The sequence below is a fragment of the Lagenorhynchus albirostris genome, chromosome 11 (assembly GCF_949774975.1).
Source record: "Lagenorhynchus albirostris chromosome 11, mLagAlb1.1, whole genome shotgun sequence".
Taxonomy (NCBI): Eukaryota; Metazoa; Chordata; class Mammalia; order Artiodactyla; family Delphinidae; genus Lagenorhynchus; species Lagenorhynchus albirostris.
In genome coordinates this window covers 26,809,499-26,824,844 of record NC_083105.1, presented here as the reverse complement: position 1 = coordinate 26,824,844, position 15,346 = coordinate 26,809,499, and the positions used below count along the sequence as shown (strand labels likewise).

Here is a 15,346-nt window from a genome sequence, read left to right as displayed (position 1 = left end):
TCCACATTGATCAGACTTAGGCTAAATATGGAGACTGCTCTGAGGGCCGTGAGAGCTATGAAGTCCTATATTTCCATGAATTAAAACAAAAAAAGAAACATTTTGAGAAAAGAACTAGTTGAGGTGGAGTGCTTAATTAAGGCACTGAGTCCAGACCAGATGAAGAAAGAAATCCTCATGGGTGAGAAAGTGAGCTCAGAGGGCCCAGAGTGGCCTAAGGAGCTTGCAGAGTTTGAGAAGCATTAGCAGAAAGATAAGCGGAAGGAATCACACAGAACGTGAGTAGCCAGACATAGAATCTCAGTTTCTCTCTGTTTCTAACAGTTATATATATATGTATTTTTAGGAGGTGGCATTTAAAGTTTTTGGTAACAGGGGGCAATTATTTTTAGGTTCTGTTAAAAGATAAACTGAGGCATATTAGAAATTTTAAGAGTTTTAAAATTTGAGCAGTGTTTGAGCAAACATCAGGCAGCATCCAATCCAGCAGATGGGATCCTGGGAACACAGATGTGTGGGGTGTCCCAGAGGGTCTCATCCTGGTCACTAGAAACTGTAGAGAAGGAAAAATAATTTTCCCTCTATCCTTTACGGTGAATGCCTGGCTGAGACCTTTTCTCTAAGGTGCCTCGTGAATGGATAGGCTTATCCGGGTTAAAAGTTCTCAGCTGTGGTCACTGTAATTAAAGATTTTCCTGGGTAAGGTTAACCTGCTCGTTCAGCCTTAAAACAAAATTGTATTCACCTGACGCCTCACGTGAAGGGGCCAATCCAGCTGAGTCAGAACCGGTCCCACTCTGAACCCAATCCGGTTTTTCAGTCGGACCCACTCCAGCTCTGGCCATTTCCTAACGGAGTCTGGAAAAGAAATGCTCAAAGCCTGAAAGCTCCTCAGGCAGAAGCCACGGAGGCTCCGCGAGGGACGGACCCAGCGCCTCCTGAGGCGGGAGAGGCAGCGAGCTCACGGCTCAGCAGGTACCGTGTCTGGTTGCTCGTTGCTCCTGGGGCCGTCGGGGGTCTCCTTCGGTCCCCGCTTCTTACTGTTACTAACAGAACTGTTAAAAGATAAACTGAGGCATAGTAAACATTTTAAGAGTTTATTTGAGCAAAAGTCAGTTTGAATTGGGCAGCATCTAGTCTAGAAGACAGAAAGGAGCTCCAGGGAGCTGTTGAAAATGAAAGACAGGCAGAAGGGAGCAGGAACGAGGAAAGTAAACTAGGCCAAGAAGCGGTGGGTTAATGCAGTTACTTTCCTTCAGGGGATGGCAGGGGCCTGTCAGGCAGACAGCCCCACTAGTGCTGATCAGGTGGTTCCTGACTGACTGCTTTAAGGTTCCATTTCTGGGAGAATCGAAACTGTAATTAAGTCTCAGTTTGGTGACGGGGGACTTAGCATAAGTGATTCCATTTGGGGCCTGTCGTCTTGTTTTTAAGTTCTTAAATATGATTGTTTTGGGGGTACCGAGTTGTGTGTTCCATTGTATTCCTATAAATTATTTTTCATTTCTTCAAACGCCCTTTCCAGACATTGGCTGGTTGGTTTATGGTTCTGGGCACAGAAAATTATGATCAGTTTAGTGGCTGCTTAATACAGATTGCGTTTCGTTTGTCAGAACGGTGAGGACCAAAGCTTTTCAGAGCTAAGCAGGAGCTAGATCAAAGAAAATCCTTATTTCACATCTCATAGGGTGTGACTTATCTTTAAATAACAGAAAGTGGACATTTGGAATCAGGTTTTTGTCATAAAAATGCTTTCTTCTGGGAAAACAAGTTACCCAGCCACCAACTCACATTTGTGCCAAGAAATGGTGTGGGGTGTAGCAAAGGCTGTGAGCTTTCTTTCCCTCTCTAGTGAGCCTTATGCATTGGTTCAATGATGATATTTTAGTGTCTCCTCTGTGCTAGATGTGTGCCAGGTGCTGGGGGTACATTGGTAAGTGAAAATGGCCCTCATGTAGCCCGGCTGGGAAGACGGGCAATTGTGTAAATGATTTCCTTAAACTGTCGGGAGTGTTACAACCAGGGACACAGACACGGAGTCGGGGACAGGAGGAGGGACAATTAACCTGGTCTGGGCAGCCAACAAGACCTCCATAAACAAACACCTGGGGGCCAGGAGACGTGAATAAGTGAGGGATGGGCAGTGGAACAGCACGTAACAGGGAAATGAGATGAGGTTCCCAGCAGGAAGTGAGCATGAGAAGTTCGGTCTGGGTGGAACAAAGCATGTCAGATGGCATTGCCAAGAAGGGACCGTCAGGGGGTCAGATCACAGAGGCTAACTCATCAGCCAGCTTAGAGTTTGTCCTGTGTTCCAGGAACCATGGGAACCACTGGAGGATGTTAGGTAGGAGACAACTTGGTTGGATTCGTGTGTTTGAAGATTCCCGGGAGAGGATTGGCAAAATTATGTGTGTATTGGTAAATCTGAGAGTCTATGTGCAAGGCTGCTTTCTCTCTTTTTTATAGTGAATTATCACTTACGTAAGGAAAAATATATAGTGTGTGTAGGCATGGGTCATCTCTGGAAGGACACATGAAAGGCACAATGGTTGCTTCCTGGAGGGGAGCTGAGGCCTGAGAGACAGAAGTGGAAGGAGACTGACTTTCCATTGCATACCTTTTAACACTTTAAAAATGATGTGACTCTGTTATCCAATTAAAAAGTGGTTTTAAATCTGAGCATTGAAGAATTCCTTAAAGGGGATCAAGTCCAGTTCCCAAGGCAATGGAGGAATCCTTTCTTCATTTTCCCTGATAGACAGGCATCTGTGTCCAAACACTTTCTATGACAGTTTCAGGGCTGAGAAGTCAAACGTCTAAAATTCATTCTGCATTGGGCTAAAGTCCATATTCCCTTCCCCCTCCCCCTCCCTCCCCCTCCCTCCCCCTCCCCTCCCTCCCCCTCCCTCCCCCTCCCTCCCCCTCCCCCTCCCTCCCCCTCCCTCCCTCCCCCTCCCCTCCCTCCCTCCCCCTCCCCTCCCTCCCTCCCCCTCCCCTCCCTCCCTCCCCTCCCCCTCCCCCTCCCCTCCCTCCCTCCCCTCCCCCTCCCCCTCCCCCCCCTCCCTCCCCTCCCCCTCCCCTCCCTCCCCCCCCTCCCTCCCTCCCTCCCTCCCCCTCCCCTCCCTCCCTCCCCCTCCCCTCCCTCCCTCCCCCTCCCCTCCCTCCCCTCCCCTCCCCTCCCTCCCTCCCCTCCCCCTCCCCCTCCCCTCCCTCTCCTCCCCCTCCCTCCCTCCCCTCCCCTCCCCTCCCCCTCCCCTCCCTCCCCTCCCCCTCCCCCTCCCCTCCCTCCCCTCCCTCCCCTCCCCCTCCCCTCCCTCCCCTCCCTCCCCTCCCTCCCCTCCCTCCCCTCCCTCCCCTCCCTCCCCTCCCCCTCCCCCTCCCCTCCCCCTCCCCTCCCCCTCCCCTCCCCCTCCCCTCCCCTCCCTCCCCTCCCCCTCCCCTCCCTCCCCTCCCCCTCCCCTCCCCTCCCTCCCCTCCCCCTCCCCCTCCCCTCCCTCCCCTCCCCCTCCCCTCCCCCTCCCCTCCCCCTCCCCTCCCCCTCCCCTCCCTCCCCTCCCCTCCCCCTCCCCCTCCCTCCCCTCCCCCTCCCCTCCCTCCCCTCCCCCTCCCCCTCCCCCTCCCTCCCCTCCCCATTGGCGCTAGCTCTTTCTCTGCAGTGCTGAGCCAGCCTCTTCCTCTCCCAGCCTTTAAATCATTTGCGGAAGGATATTGTGGTTTTCCCTAGTCAGAGGTAACAAGCAAAAAGCTGGCGGGTCAGGCAGGTGATGTAAATGAGCAAAGCAGGGCTCGCCAAGACCACGCGGGCAGTGCACCCTTCCACCTGGAGACACGACACAATGAGGGGTGGTGAGCCCTGTGGCAGGGAGACAGAGAGGTAGCAACTATTCCTCTCCAAGGAAATACTGCCCTAGAAGTAAGAGGGCCAGATGTTGCCGTATCTTCCCAGGGATGTCAGAAACTGAACATTTATTTTAAACACCTCAATTTTAAAATGTTGGCAACTAAGTTAGTTTTTTTAAATGCTGAGCAGACCAAACAAAATACATGCATAGCTGGGTGTGGCCACTAGTTTACCACGTGTTCTGTCATCTTTCCTCCGGGTACCATGAGAATTTCTCATTTTGTTGTTGGATTTGCAATGGGATGCTTGTGCCTGCATCATTGTCCAAATTGGCCTATTTATCAGTCTTTCTAGAGCATTAGAGGTAGGAGTCAGGCAGCTGGGTTACAGTTCTGGCCAAAGGCACTGTAGGACCTTGTGGAAACCAGAAAAGCACATTTTCCTATGTTTGCGTTTCCTCACTTGTTAACAAAGAGAAGACCTGGATCCTAGTGGGGCTGCTTTACAGACTGTCTCAATGAGTTTCCCCTCTTTGCTGAGCTTCAGAAAGTTCTGGAGCTGGAAGTCTGAGATGGGGGTGCCTGTGTGGTTGGATGAGGCCTCTTTGCAGGGTCACAGACATCTCCTCCTGCCCTCAGCTGGTGGAAGGGCCAGGCTGCTTTCTCTTTTCATTATCCAGCCACAAGTTTGATCGATTTCAGTTGGGGAATTGAAATAGGGCTCTTCATTTGGATAAAATCAGCGAGCAGGGGCTTCTGCTGATGACTAGGTACTGAGCTCCAATTCCCAAGATTTTGAGAGACTGTTAGGCAGTAGCAGGAGACTTATTACTAAACTGTGCTCAGGCACGTGTTTTGCCAAAGCTGCTTCCAGTGCACTGTCAGTCGGCTGCCTGTCTCTTAAGAAATCCCTTCAGGGGAGTCTTGCCCCTTCCTTTCACTGTCCCATATCTACCCCTCCAGTTCTGGAGAGTTCGTTCCCCTGCCCTAGGCCAGAGGCAATGTGGACGACATTGGTGATGCGGAACCCCAGCTCCCAGCTCCCCCTGCCTCTCTTACACCTGTCTTCTTTCCCATCTTATTCTGTTCTTATCTCTCCAGGCACCCTCACCTGCCTCCCATCTGTAAATAGCATCAAGAGTCCCTGAAGACAACTCAGAGCATTTTTTAAGCTGCTTCTAGTTTCCCTTTTCCTCTCTCCTGCTAATCCCTGTTAGGGTTGGGTAAAAACTAGCAATTACAGCATTTATGTACCATCCCTGCCCGGTTGCCATATAACACAGTAAGGATGACTATGCACATCTGTGATAGTGCATTTTACGTGTCCATTTGATGAATCGAGGGGTACCCAGGCATCTGGTTAAAGGTTATTTCAGGGTGTGACTGTGAGGGTGTTTCCAGAAGAGATTAGCATTTGAATCAGTGGAATGAATAAAGTGGATTGCTGTCCCCAGTGTGTGCGCATTAGGCAATCCATTGAGGGCCTGAATAGAACAAAAGATGGAGGAAGGGAGGATTGCCTCCCTCTGCCTGACTTCTGAGCGGGACGTGGATCTTCTGCCCTCAGCGCTCCTGGCTCACCAGCTCTCAGCATTCCACCTGCACCACCAGCGGCCCCAGTTCTCCAGCCTGCGGTGGTACTTCTCGGCCTCCTTCTCAGCCAGTTCCTTATAAAATATCATATATACCTGTGACATATGTATTAATCATATGATATTTTATATATGTATATACATAGACATATATTTCTTTATGTTTGTATACGTTACGTGTCATGACATTTAGTACAAGGAGTTGACTATAGGATATATGGGATATGTATCTCCCATTGGTTCCATTTCTCTGGAGAGCCCTGACTAACACAACAGCATTAAGTGTGTTGGATTAATTTGGGCTTCAGTTGATTGGTCATGGTGCCATGTTGCCCATAGATGTTCAGTCTTTCCTGTCATTGCTCATGTAGACTGGCTGTTTTTTTTTTTGTTTTTTTTTTTTGCTGTACGCGGGCCTCTCACTGTTGTGGCCTCCCCAGTTGTGGAGCACAGGCTCCGGACGCGCAGGCTCAGCGGCCATGGCTCACGGGCCCAGCCGCTCCGCGGCATGTGGGATCTTCCCAGACCGGGGCACGAACCCGTGTCCCCTGCATCGGCAGGCAGACTCTCAACCACTGCACCACCAGGGAAGCCCTAGACTGGCTGTTTTTATACAACTTTAAACAAAATGTAGGGCAAGGGTCACAGTCAGGTCGCAACGTAGGAGCTAAGCTGCATCCCATCTCAAAAACTATGGGGTAGTAAAGATGACTGTTAGGTGTATATTAAAGTTATAACGATTAGTGGGCTTCTGGGAGACATCCTGTTGAATGATAAATGAATGAATGAATGAGTGGGAATGGGGAGCTGCAATGCTAAGATTAATACTCATTAACAAAAACAGAGTGAGTGGTGCCCTGGGTTAGTGAGGAACTCCTCCTGGGAGAGGAAAGAATCCAAGTGCCTTCATCGGCACTGGTACCCTGGTTGATGGCTCAGGGAAGAGAGTTTTTGAATATGATACTGATGGGGCTGTGCAGTGAGCCCTTAGCCTCTGAGGTTCTTGTCCCAAGTTACCCTAAAGAAGGGATATAAAAATGGAAAGAGTAGGCTCCCATTTGGAAGTCTAAAAAGCACGATAATGTCTTAGGAGCACACCCTCTTCTAAACTCCAGGGCTTTGGCAGGGCTAACAGTGATACAGCAGCAAAGGAAAGTGACCAGATCATTTGACCTGTGGGGATAAGGCAACAGCAGAGATCAAGAGGTGCAGGGGCAGTTGGAGTATAGCAGTAGCCACAGGGGAAGGCAGTAGCCGCACAGGGAATTCTGGAAGAAGGGGAAGTGGCTTGGGGGGCTTGTAGTCTCAAATGTCTCATGGGGTTGAAGGTCAGGGTCACTCATATTATGGCTGTCACCAGTGCTTTCAGTCATTCATTTATTTTTAATTTAAAAAAACTTGTTTGAGTATCTTACAAGTGTCAGAAACAGGGGATGTGTTGGCCTAGGCCAGGGGTCAGTGAATTTATTCTGTGAACGGCCAGCTGGTCAACTCTGCTGCTGTGGCACAAAGGCAGCCATAGACAATAAGTAAACAAAGGTTTGCCTGTTGAAAGTATTCCAGTAAAACTTTATTTATAGAAACAGGTGGTGGGCCAGATTTGGCCCATGGGTTATAGTTTGCTAACCCCTAGTTTAGAGGAACAGTGTGCTGGTTATTCTCCGGTGCCTCTCCAGATCTAATCTATAGCCGTTTCCACCCTGCTCTCTATCCCAAGAGGCTGACTTCTGCAGACTCCGTCACCCAGACTTCTTGCCCTCTGGCTTCTGATTAGATTTGGCCAATGGGAGGCACTGGCAAGAGATCAGAAGTTGGGAGGGGAGAGAGGTGGAGGAGTTTAGTCTCTCTACCTCCTGTCTTCCGGACTGTGCTTTGGCAATGGCTGTGTTCCTCTTCCTGTGGCCACAGCTCTGACTGGTAGTTCATACCTATGGCTACACCTCTCACCCAGGTGCAGTATCGGCTCTTCTCCTTGCCCTTCAGCCCTAAAAGTGGTACTGGCTTCCCACTATTCCCAGCCCTGAGAGCTTCTCCATCCCTTGTTCGTTTCCATACCACTGCCCGCACCTCATGTGTGGGTCCCTTCATTAAACTTTCTTCAATTCTCCCTTCAAGTGTGTACTCTCTTCCCTGCTGGGCGGTGTCTGAATATGCCCTTGTTGTGGACATTCACTGTTTCCAGGTGTAACAGTGTTGGTTCCAACCTCAAATCCAGGTTGAAATGTGATCTAGGCCAATAAGCACACTGAATCACCCAAGCCATAGTAATTGGTTCTGAAATGGTCTCATAAACCAAGTTGTCCCCACTGGAGGGAATAACAGTAGTTGTGGAGAAGCTACCAAGCAGTGCTGTCTATTCCACTGGATTTGAGCCTCTGGGAGCATATGAATTTGGAGCTTCCAGTATCTATTTAGTGAAACCTGAAGACAAGGCCCAACACCAAAGATGGTAAAGTCCAGAGGTGACCTTGTTTGTGGCCCTGGAACTAAATCCACTCCTCAGTGTTTTTGTCAGTGAGACAATAAAGTTCCTTATATTTTCCTAAGCCAGTTTGGGTTGAAGTTTCTGCCATTTGTATCCTAAAGTTTAACTTAAAAAAACAAAACAAAACCTGGGACCACTTTACACAAATTTCGTTATACTCACTGAATTATCTACACAGAAAACCAGCCTTATTTCATCTTTGGATTAGATACACATTAACACGGTGTAGTGAAACATACTGGATTTCAGTAGTGACAGCAGCTAGGGAGATGGTTTGCCATCATCCCACTTCCAAAGGGAAATAACTGGAGCCCAGCTGCATCTTTGCAGAGATTGCCTCCCGTGCCAGACAGACACACCTCCCAAGCCATAATCCCACCCACTTTGACACTTGACAATAGCAAAAAGAGAAAAATCTTCATCTGAATGAACGGGGAGATTGGTGCTATTGTTGGCAAGACAACAAGTTGAAGCCTGGTGTTTATTAACTGTTGTAAACAAATTGTGAACTGGTGCCAGGAACCAAAATAGAGACAACTGGGCATAATAAACATTAATTCTCAAAGAGATCATCTAACAACCTAAAAGATCTTTTGTGGACTCCAAGGCATTAATTATACTAGACCTTGTTCTGTTCATTAATTCATTTAAGAATCTGCTGAGTAAATGTCGGCCTGATGCAGAACAGGCACGGCCAGTAGCTCTCATTTCTTGTACCAGCTGTGGTTGCGGCTGCCCAGTGGGCTGTGTTGAGAAAGATTGTGAGGCCGAATCTGGGTTCAACAAGAATGAAAATTATAGTTGATTAAATGTGTCTTTGGTGGAAGTGGAAGAAAGGGGTGCCCAAGGAGTTTGTCATCTCTGTGAGTTGAAAAGGGCCTTGCCTAGAGTAAGAAGGAGTAGATTTTGGGGTAAGTCACTTCCAGTCTATGTGCCTTTATTTCCGCAAATCTGTAAAATCGGGGAACTGATCTAAATAACTTACAATGTACCTCCTTGCTTCCCTTATTCATTTATACATTCTTTTTTAATTGAAGTATAGTTGGTGTACAATATTATGTTAGTGTCGGGTGTACTACATAATGATTTGATATTTGCATGCATTATGAAATCATCACAATAAGTCTAGTAACATCTGTCACCATACAAAGTTATTACAATATTATTGACCACATTCCTTATGCTGTATATTACATCCCCATGACTTATTTATGATGTTAACTGGAGAGTTGTACCTCTTAATCCCCTTCACCTGTTTCATCCATCTGCTACCCCGCTCCTTTATGGCAACCCATTTGTTTTTTGTATCTGTAAGTCTGTTTTCATTTTGGTTTGTGTGTTTGTTTTGTTTCTTAGATTCCACACGTAAGTGAGATTATGCAATATTTGTCTTTCTCTGTCTGACTTATTTCACTTAGCACAGTGGTTGCGGCCTTTCTGGCACCAGAGACCAGTTTCGTGGAAGACAGTTTTTCCACAGATGGAGGTGGGGTGGGGTGGGGGCGATGCTTCAGGCAGTAATGCAAGCGATGGTTCAGGTGGTGATGCAAGCGATGGGGAGTGATGGGGGGCAGCAGATGAAGCTTCACTCGCTTGCCCGCCTCTCACCTCCTGCTGTGTGGCCTGGTTCCTAACAGGCCACAGACCGATACCGGTCTGTGGCCCGGGGGTTGGGGACCCCTGACTTAGCATAATACCCTCTATATCCATCCATATTGTTGCAAATGGCAAGGTTTCATTATTTTTATGGCTGAGTAATATTCCATTGATTGTACCATATCTTCTTTATCCATTTTTCTACAGATGAACACTTAGGTTGTTTCCATATCTTGGCTATTGTAAATAATGCTGTAATGAACATTGGGGTGCATGTATCTTTTTGAGTAAGTGTTTTTGTTTTCCTCAGGTAAATACCCAGAGGTGAAATTGCTGGATCATATGGCAGTTCTATCTTTAATTTTTTGAGGGCTCTCCATACTGTTTTCCACAGTGGCTGCACCAATTTACAATCCCCCCAACAGTGCACGGGGCTTCCCTTTTCTCCACGTCCTTGCCAACACTGACTACTTGTTGCCTTTTTGATGATGGCCATTCTGACAGGTGTGAGGTGGCATCTCATTGCGGTTTTGATTTGCAAATCCCTCATGATTAGTGATGTTGAGCGTCTTTTCATGCATCTGTTGGCCATCTATATGTCTTCTTTGGAACATGTCTATTCAGGTCCTCTGCCAATTTTTCAATTGGGTTGTTTTTTTGATGTTGTTGGGTTGTACGAATTCTTTGTACATTTTGGAAGCTATCCCCTTATGAGAGGTATCGTTTGCAGATATCTTCTTCCATTCAGTAGACTGTCTTTTTGTTTTGTTTATAGTTTCCTTCGCTGTGCAGAAACTTATATGGTCAATTAATCTGTGACACAGGAGGCAAGAATATATAATGGGGGAAAAGACAGGCTCTTCAATAAATGGTGTTGGGAGAACTTGACAGCTACATGTGAAGGAATCAAACTGGACTACTTTCTCACACCATATACAAAAATAAACTAAAAATGGCTTAAAGGCTTAAATATAAGACCTGAAACCATAAAACTCCTAGAAGAAGATACTTATCCATTCTTTTATTCATTGGCTTATGCTTAGCAGCTAGGGTTGATATTTGTCCTTGTGTTTGGGGTGATACTCCATTTTATGAATGCAGTTCTTTCTAATGTAGAAACCAGAAACTTACTTTCCCACCATCCTATGTAGTAAGAATGCAACCATGGAATCTAGGTCCACCAAATTCAGGCGTATCTGTTCTGAATTTGTTTGGAATCTGGTGATGGTTAGAGGTAAGCTCTGCACAGAATCCGTCTGGCAAGGATGAAGACAGAGACATCAGTTTGTTGAAGCTGCAGTCTCAGAGGGTCTGGAGGTAATGTCCAGTGCTTGGCTGTGAAGGGAGCTCCAGCTGGGGGGACCCCTGATGACTTCATTGGAGCAGCTCTGCAGTACAGGTGGAGACATCTTTCCTGGCTGCAATCCATCTGTGGGCCTCCTTTAGTGACTTTAGCTGTTTAATTCTTTTTAAAATAAAATCTTTTTACTGCTGAAATGAGCCAGAGTGCGTTTCTTAGTTCTCAGAAAGCTCAACAATTTATGATCAGGAGTGAATGCCTTCACACAGACTTTTTTTCTCCTTTAAAGGTGAAAATTTTAATTCTCTTTTATGAATTATAAAGAGTATGCTTAGCTAATACTTTACAGTATATTTTGTTGTAATTATCAGTAAGATAATTGTTGCAGATGGATAAATATGAATCTTATGGGGAGATGTTTCTCACTTTTATCTTCTTCATTACTCTAAGTGCACTAAAGAAAACGAAATTCCTTCAGTATTTATGGTTCACAGTTTTAAATTGCGAAAAGGACCCCTCTTCTAATTATTGTTAGTATGATTATCAGAGTTTGCAGGAGCGCTTGGTTAGGTTTCTATACTTCAATTATTTTCTTTAATTTTCTTTCTTTTTTTTTCTGGCTACATGTTAGATCTCTTTCTTTTACTTTAACTTTTGCTTTCCACTGCTTTTTTTTTTTTTACATCTTTATTGGAGTATAATTGCTTTACAATGGTGTGTTAGTTTCTGCTGTATAACAAAGTGAATCAGCTATACATACACATATATCCCAATATCTCCTCCCTCTTTCATCTCCCTCCCACCCTCCCTATCCCACCTCTCTAGGTGGTCACAAAGCACTGAGCTGATCTCTCTGTGCTATGCGGCTGCTTCCCACTAGCTATCTATTTTACATTTGGTAGTGTATATATGTCCATGCCACTCTCTCATTTTGTCACAGCTTACCCTTCCCCCTCCCCATATCCCCAAGTCCATCCTCTAGTAGGCCTGTGTCTTTATTCCCGTCTTACCCCTAGGTTCTTCATGACATTTTCTTTTTCTTAGATTCCATATATATGTGTTAGCATACAGTATTTGTCTTTCGCTTTCTGACTTACTTCACTCTGTATGACAGACTCTAGGTCCATCCACCTCACTACAAACAACTCAATTTAGTTTCATTTTATGGCTGAGTAATATTCCATTGTATATATGTGTCCCATCTTTATCCATTCATCTGATGATGGACACTTAGGTTGCTTCCATCTCCTGGCTATTGTAAATAGAGCTGCGATGAACATTTTGGTACATGACTCTTTTTGAATTATGGTTTTCTCAGGGTATATGCCCAGTCGTGGGATTGCTGGGTCGTATGGTAGTTCTATTTTTAGATTTTTAAGGAACCTCCATACTGTTCTCTATAATGGCTGTACCAATTCACATTCCCACCAGCAGTTCAAGAGTGTTCCCTTTTCTCCACACCCTCTCCAGCATTTATTGTTTGTAGATTTTTTGATGATGGCCATTCTGACTGGTGTGAGATGATATTGTAGTTTTGATTTGCATTTCTCTAATGATTAATGATGTTGAGCATTCTTTCATGTGTTTGTTGGCAGTCTGTATATCTTCTCTGGAGAAATGTCTATTTAGGTCTTCTGCCCATTTTTGGATTGGGTTGTTTGTTTCTTTGTTATTGAGCTGCATGAGCTGCTTGTAAATTTTGGAGATGAATCCTTTGTCAGTTGCTTCATTTGCAAATATTTTCTCCCATTCTGAGGGTTGTCTTTTTGTCTTGTTTATGGTTTCCTTTGCTGTGCAAAAGCTTTTAAGTTTCATTAGGTCCCATTTGTTTATTTTTGTTTTTATTTCCATTTGTCTAGGAGGTGGGTCAAAAAGGATCTTGCTGTGATTTATGTCATAGAGTGTCCTGCCTATGTTTTCCTCTAAGAGTTTGATAGTTTCTGGCCTTATATTTAGGTCTTTAATCCATTTTGAGCTTATTTTTGTGTATGGTGTTAGGGAATGTTCTAATCTCATACTTTTACATGTACCTGTCCAGTTTTCCCAGCACCACTTATTGAAGAGGCTGTCCTTTCTCCACTGTACATTCCTGCCTCCTTTATCAAAGATAAGGTGACCATATGTGTGTGGGTTTATCTCTGGGCTTTCTGTCCTGTTCCATTGATCTATATTTCTTTGTTTGTGCCGGTACCATACTGTCTTGATTACTGTAGCTTTGTAGTATAGTCTGAAGTCAGGGAGCCTGATTCCTCCAGCTCCGTTTTTTTCTCTCAAGATTGCTTTGACACTTTGGGGTCATTTTTGTTTCCATACAAATTGTGAAATTTTTTGTTCTAGTTTTGTGAAAAATGCCATTGGTAGTTTGATAGGGATTGCATTGAATCTGTAGATTTCTTTGGGTAGTAGAGTCATTTTCACAATGTTGATTCTTCCAATCCAAGAACATGGTATATCTCTCTATCTATTTGTATCATCTTTAATTTCTTTCATCAGTGTCTTATAATTTTCTGCATGCAGGTCTTTTGTCTCCTTAGGTAGGTTTAATCCTAGATATTTTATTCTTTTTGTTGCAGTGGTAAATGGGAGTGTTTTCTTGATTTCACTTTTAGATTTTTCATCATTAATGTATATGAATGCCTGAGATTTCTGTGCATTAATTTTGTATCCTGCTACTTTACCAAATTCATTGCTTAGCTCTAGTAGTTTTCTGGTAGCATCTTTAGGATTCTCTATATATAGTATCATGTCATCTGCTAACAGTGACAGCTTTACTTCTTTTTTTTGAGAAGGATAGGTTTGAGAAGGATAGGTGTTAGCTTTTCTCTACCTCCATTTTCTTTAATTTTCTAATGATTAGAAGTAAGTATCTCGTGAGGGGGAATTGCCACAGCAAAGAAACTCACTTGACTATTTATCTTTATGAGAGTTTCTTTAGAAAATTTGAAACATACTCCCCAAACTCTATGGGCAAGAAAGACCACATTGCTTCATTTTCTTTTTTTTTTTGCAGTACGCGGGCGTCTCACTGTTGTGGCCTCTCCCATTGCGGAGCACAGGCTCCGGAAGCACAGGCTCAGCGGCCATGGCTCACGGGTTCAGCTGCTCCACGGCATGTGGGATCTTCCCGGACCGGGGCACGAACCCGCGTCCCCTGCATCAGCAGGCGGATTCTCAACCACTGCGCCACCAGGGAAGCCCCCGCTTCATTTTCTTTAATCAATTGAAATTTCACTTCAACTTCCAGCCTACAATACTGTTGAAAAACAGGTGTTTAGTAGTCATATGTCAAAGTAAGCTTAAGGTACTCTCTACCTCCTTCATATTATCCATCAACAAACCATCCTCCCATTTGAAATAGATAATATTTTCTTGACTTTTTATGCTAAAGTGGTATTCACATGCAAATTGAAACTTTTTCTAGAACCTGATTGTTGCTCTTTTTGTGTGTGTGTGTGTGATGTCTGATCTTATTTATTTGTTACTCTTAGAATATCTCATTTTTGACTGGACTCAGAATGAGAAGCTCTCAGAGAGGACAGCCTCTGTCTCTTGGCATTCTGTTCCTGGCCTTTCTATTTGGCCTTCTGCATTCTCTTGGCCAAAAGGTTAGCATATTCTGAAGCCTCTTCGTTATTTTTCTTAGTACGCTGTTTCTTCAAAGCAATATGCCAAAGTTTGTGTTGCAGAACACGTGGAGTAACAAGACGCTGAATCTTGGGTGCTTTGGTCCTAGGTTTCTTACCTTCTTTGTTTAGGGGCTTTCTCAAAACACACTGGTGGACATCATTTTCTTTAGAGAGATTGAAAAGTTTGTGGATTCTGCTAGCTTTTTTGGGCCCCAGGCGACGAGGCACAGTAGTATCAGTGAGTCCAGGAATATCTTTCTCCCCTTTTTTTACAGTGACCAAATTGAGAATGCTCAGATTGGCATCCACAATGCAACACCATACAGATTTGTGCTTTCTTTCTCCAGTCCTCCTTGGTCTGTAACAGGAATGCCCCTTGCTCAGTAGCAGGCGGACTTGGCCATGGGTCAGGACACCCTGCTTCATGGGGAAACCCTGTTTGTCATTCCCACCACTGATTCGGACCACATAACCCTTCCGTTCTTCACCCAGAACATCAGCAGCAACTTCTGTGGCCATACACTTCTCATAAAAGGTACGAAGTTTTCGTTCATCGTCCACTTCAATGAGTTTCTGGCAGCCAGTGGCCAGGAAAGAGATGTTCAGCTTCATTCTGAAGCGGCCGACTGCCACCGAGGCGCCACGAAAAAGAGACCCCCTGATTGTTGCTCTTATGGGAACAATGTATGGGAATTTTGGAGCCTAAACATTAGAGGCTTCTTCCTCCTCTTGTCCTCCTAGCCCTTCCTCCCCTAGGGACTTAGATTCCTAGGGTCCTGCAGCAGAGCAAAAACTTAATGGATACAGCTTCCAGTTCCAGCTATGATAGAAAACAGGTATCAGATTGGTTTCAGAAAAATAAGTATCAGATTGGTTTCCCACATCTTTAGGATCTCCTATGCAT

At 45.2% G+C, this 15,346-nt stretch overlaps 1 protein-coding gene across 1 annotated transcript; it reads right to left on the bottom strand.

Annotated features, from left to right (window-relative positions):
* Positions 1 to 14,388: 14,388 nt before the first annotated feature.
* LOC132528891 (small ribosomal subunit protein eS6-like) lies at positions 14,389 to 15,054 on the bottom strand. The gene has a single exon (XM_060165049.1). The coding sequence runs from the start codon at positions 15,052 to 15,054 to the stop codon at positions 14,389 to 14,391; it is 666 nt and encodes a 221-aa protein (XP_060021032.1).
* Positions 15,055 to 15,346: the final 292 nt, after the last annotated feature.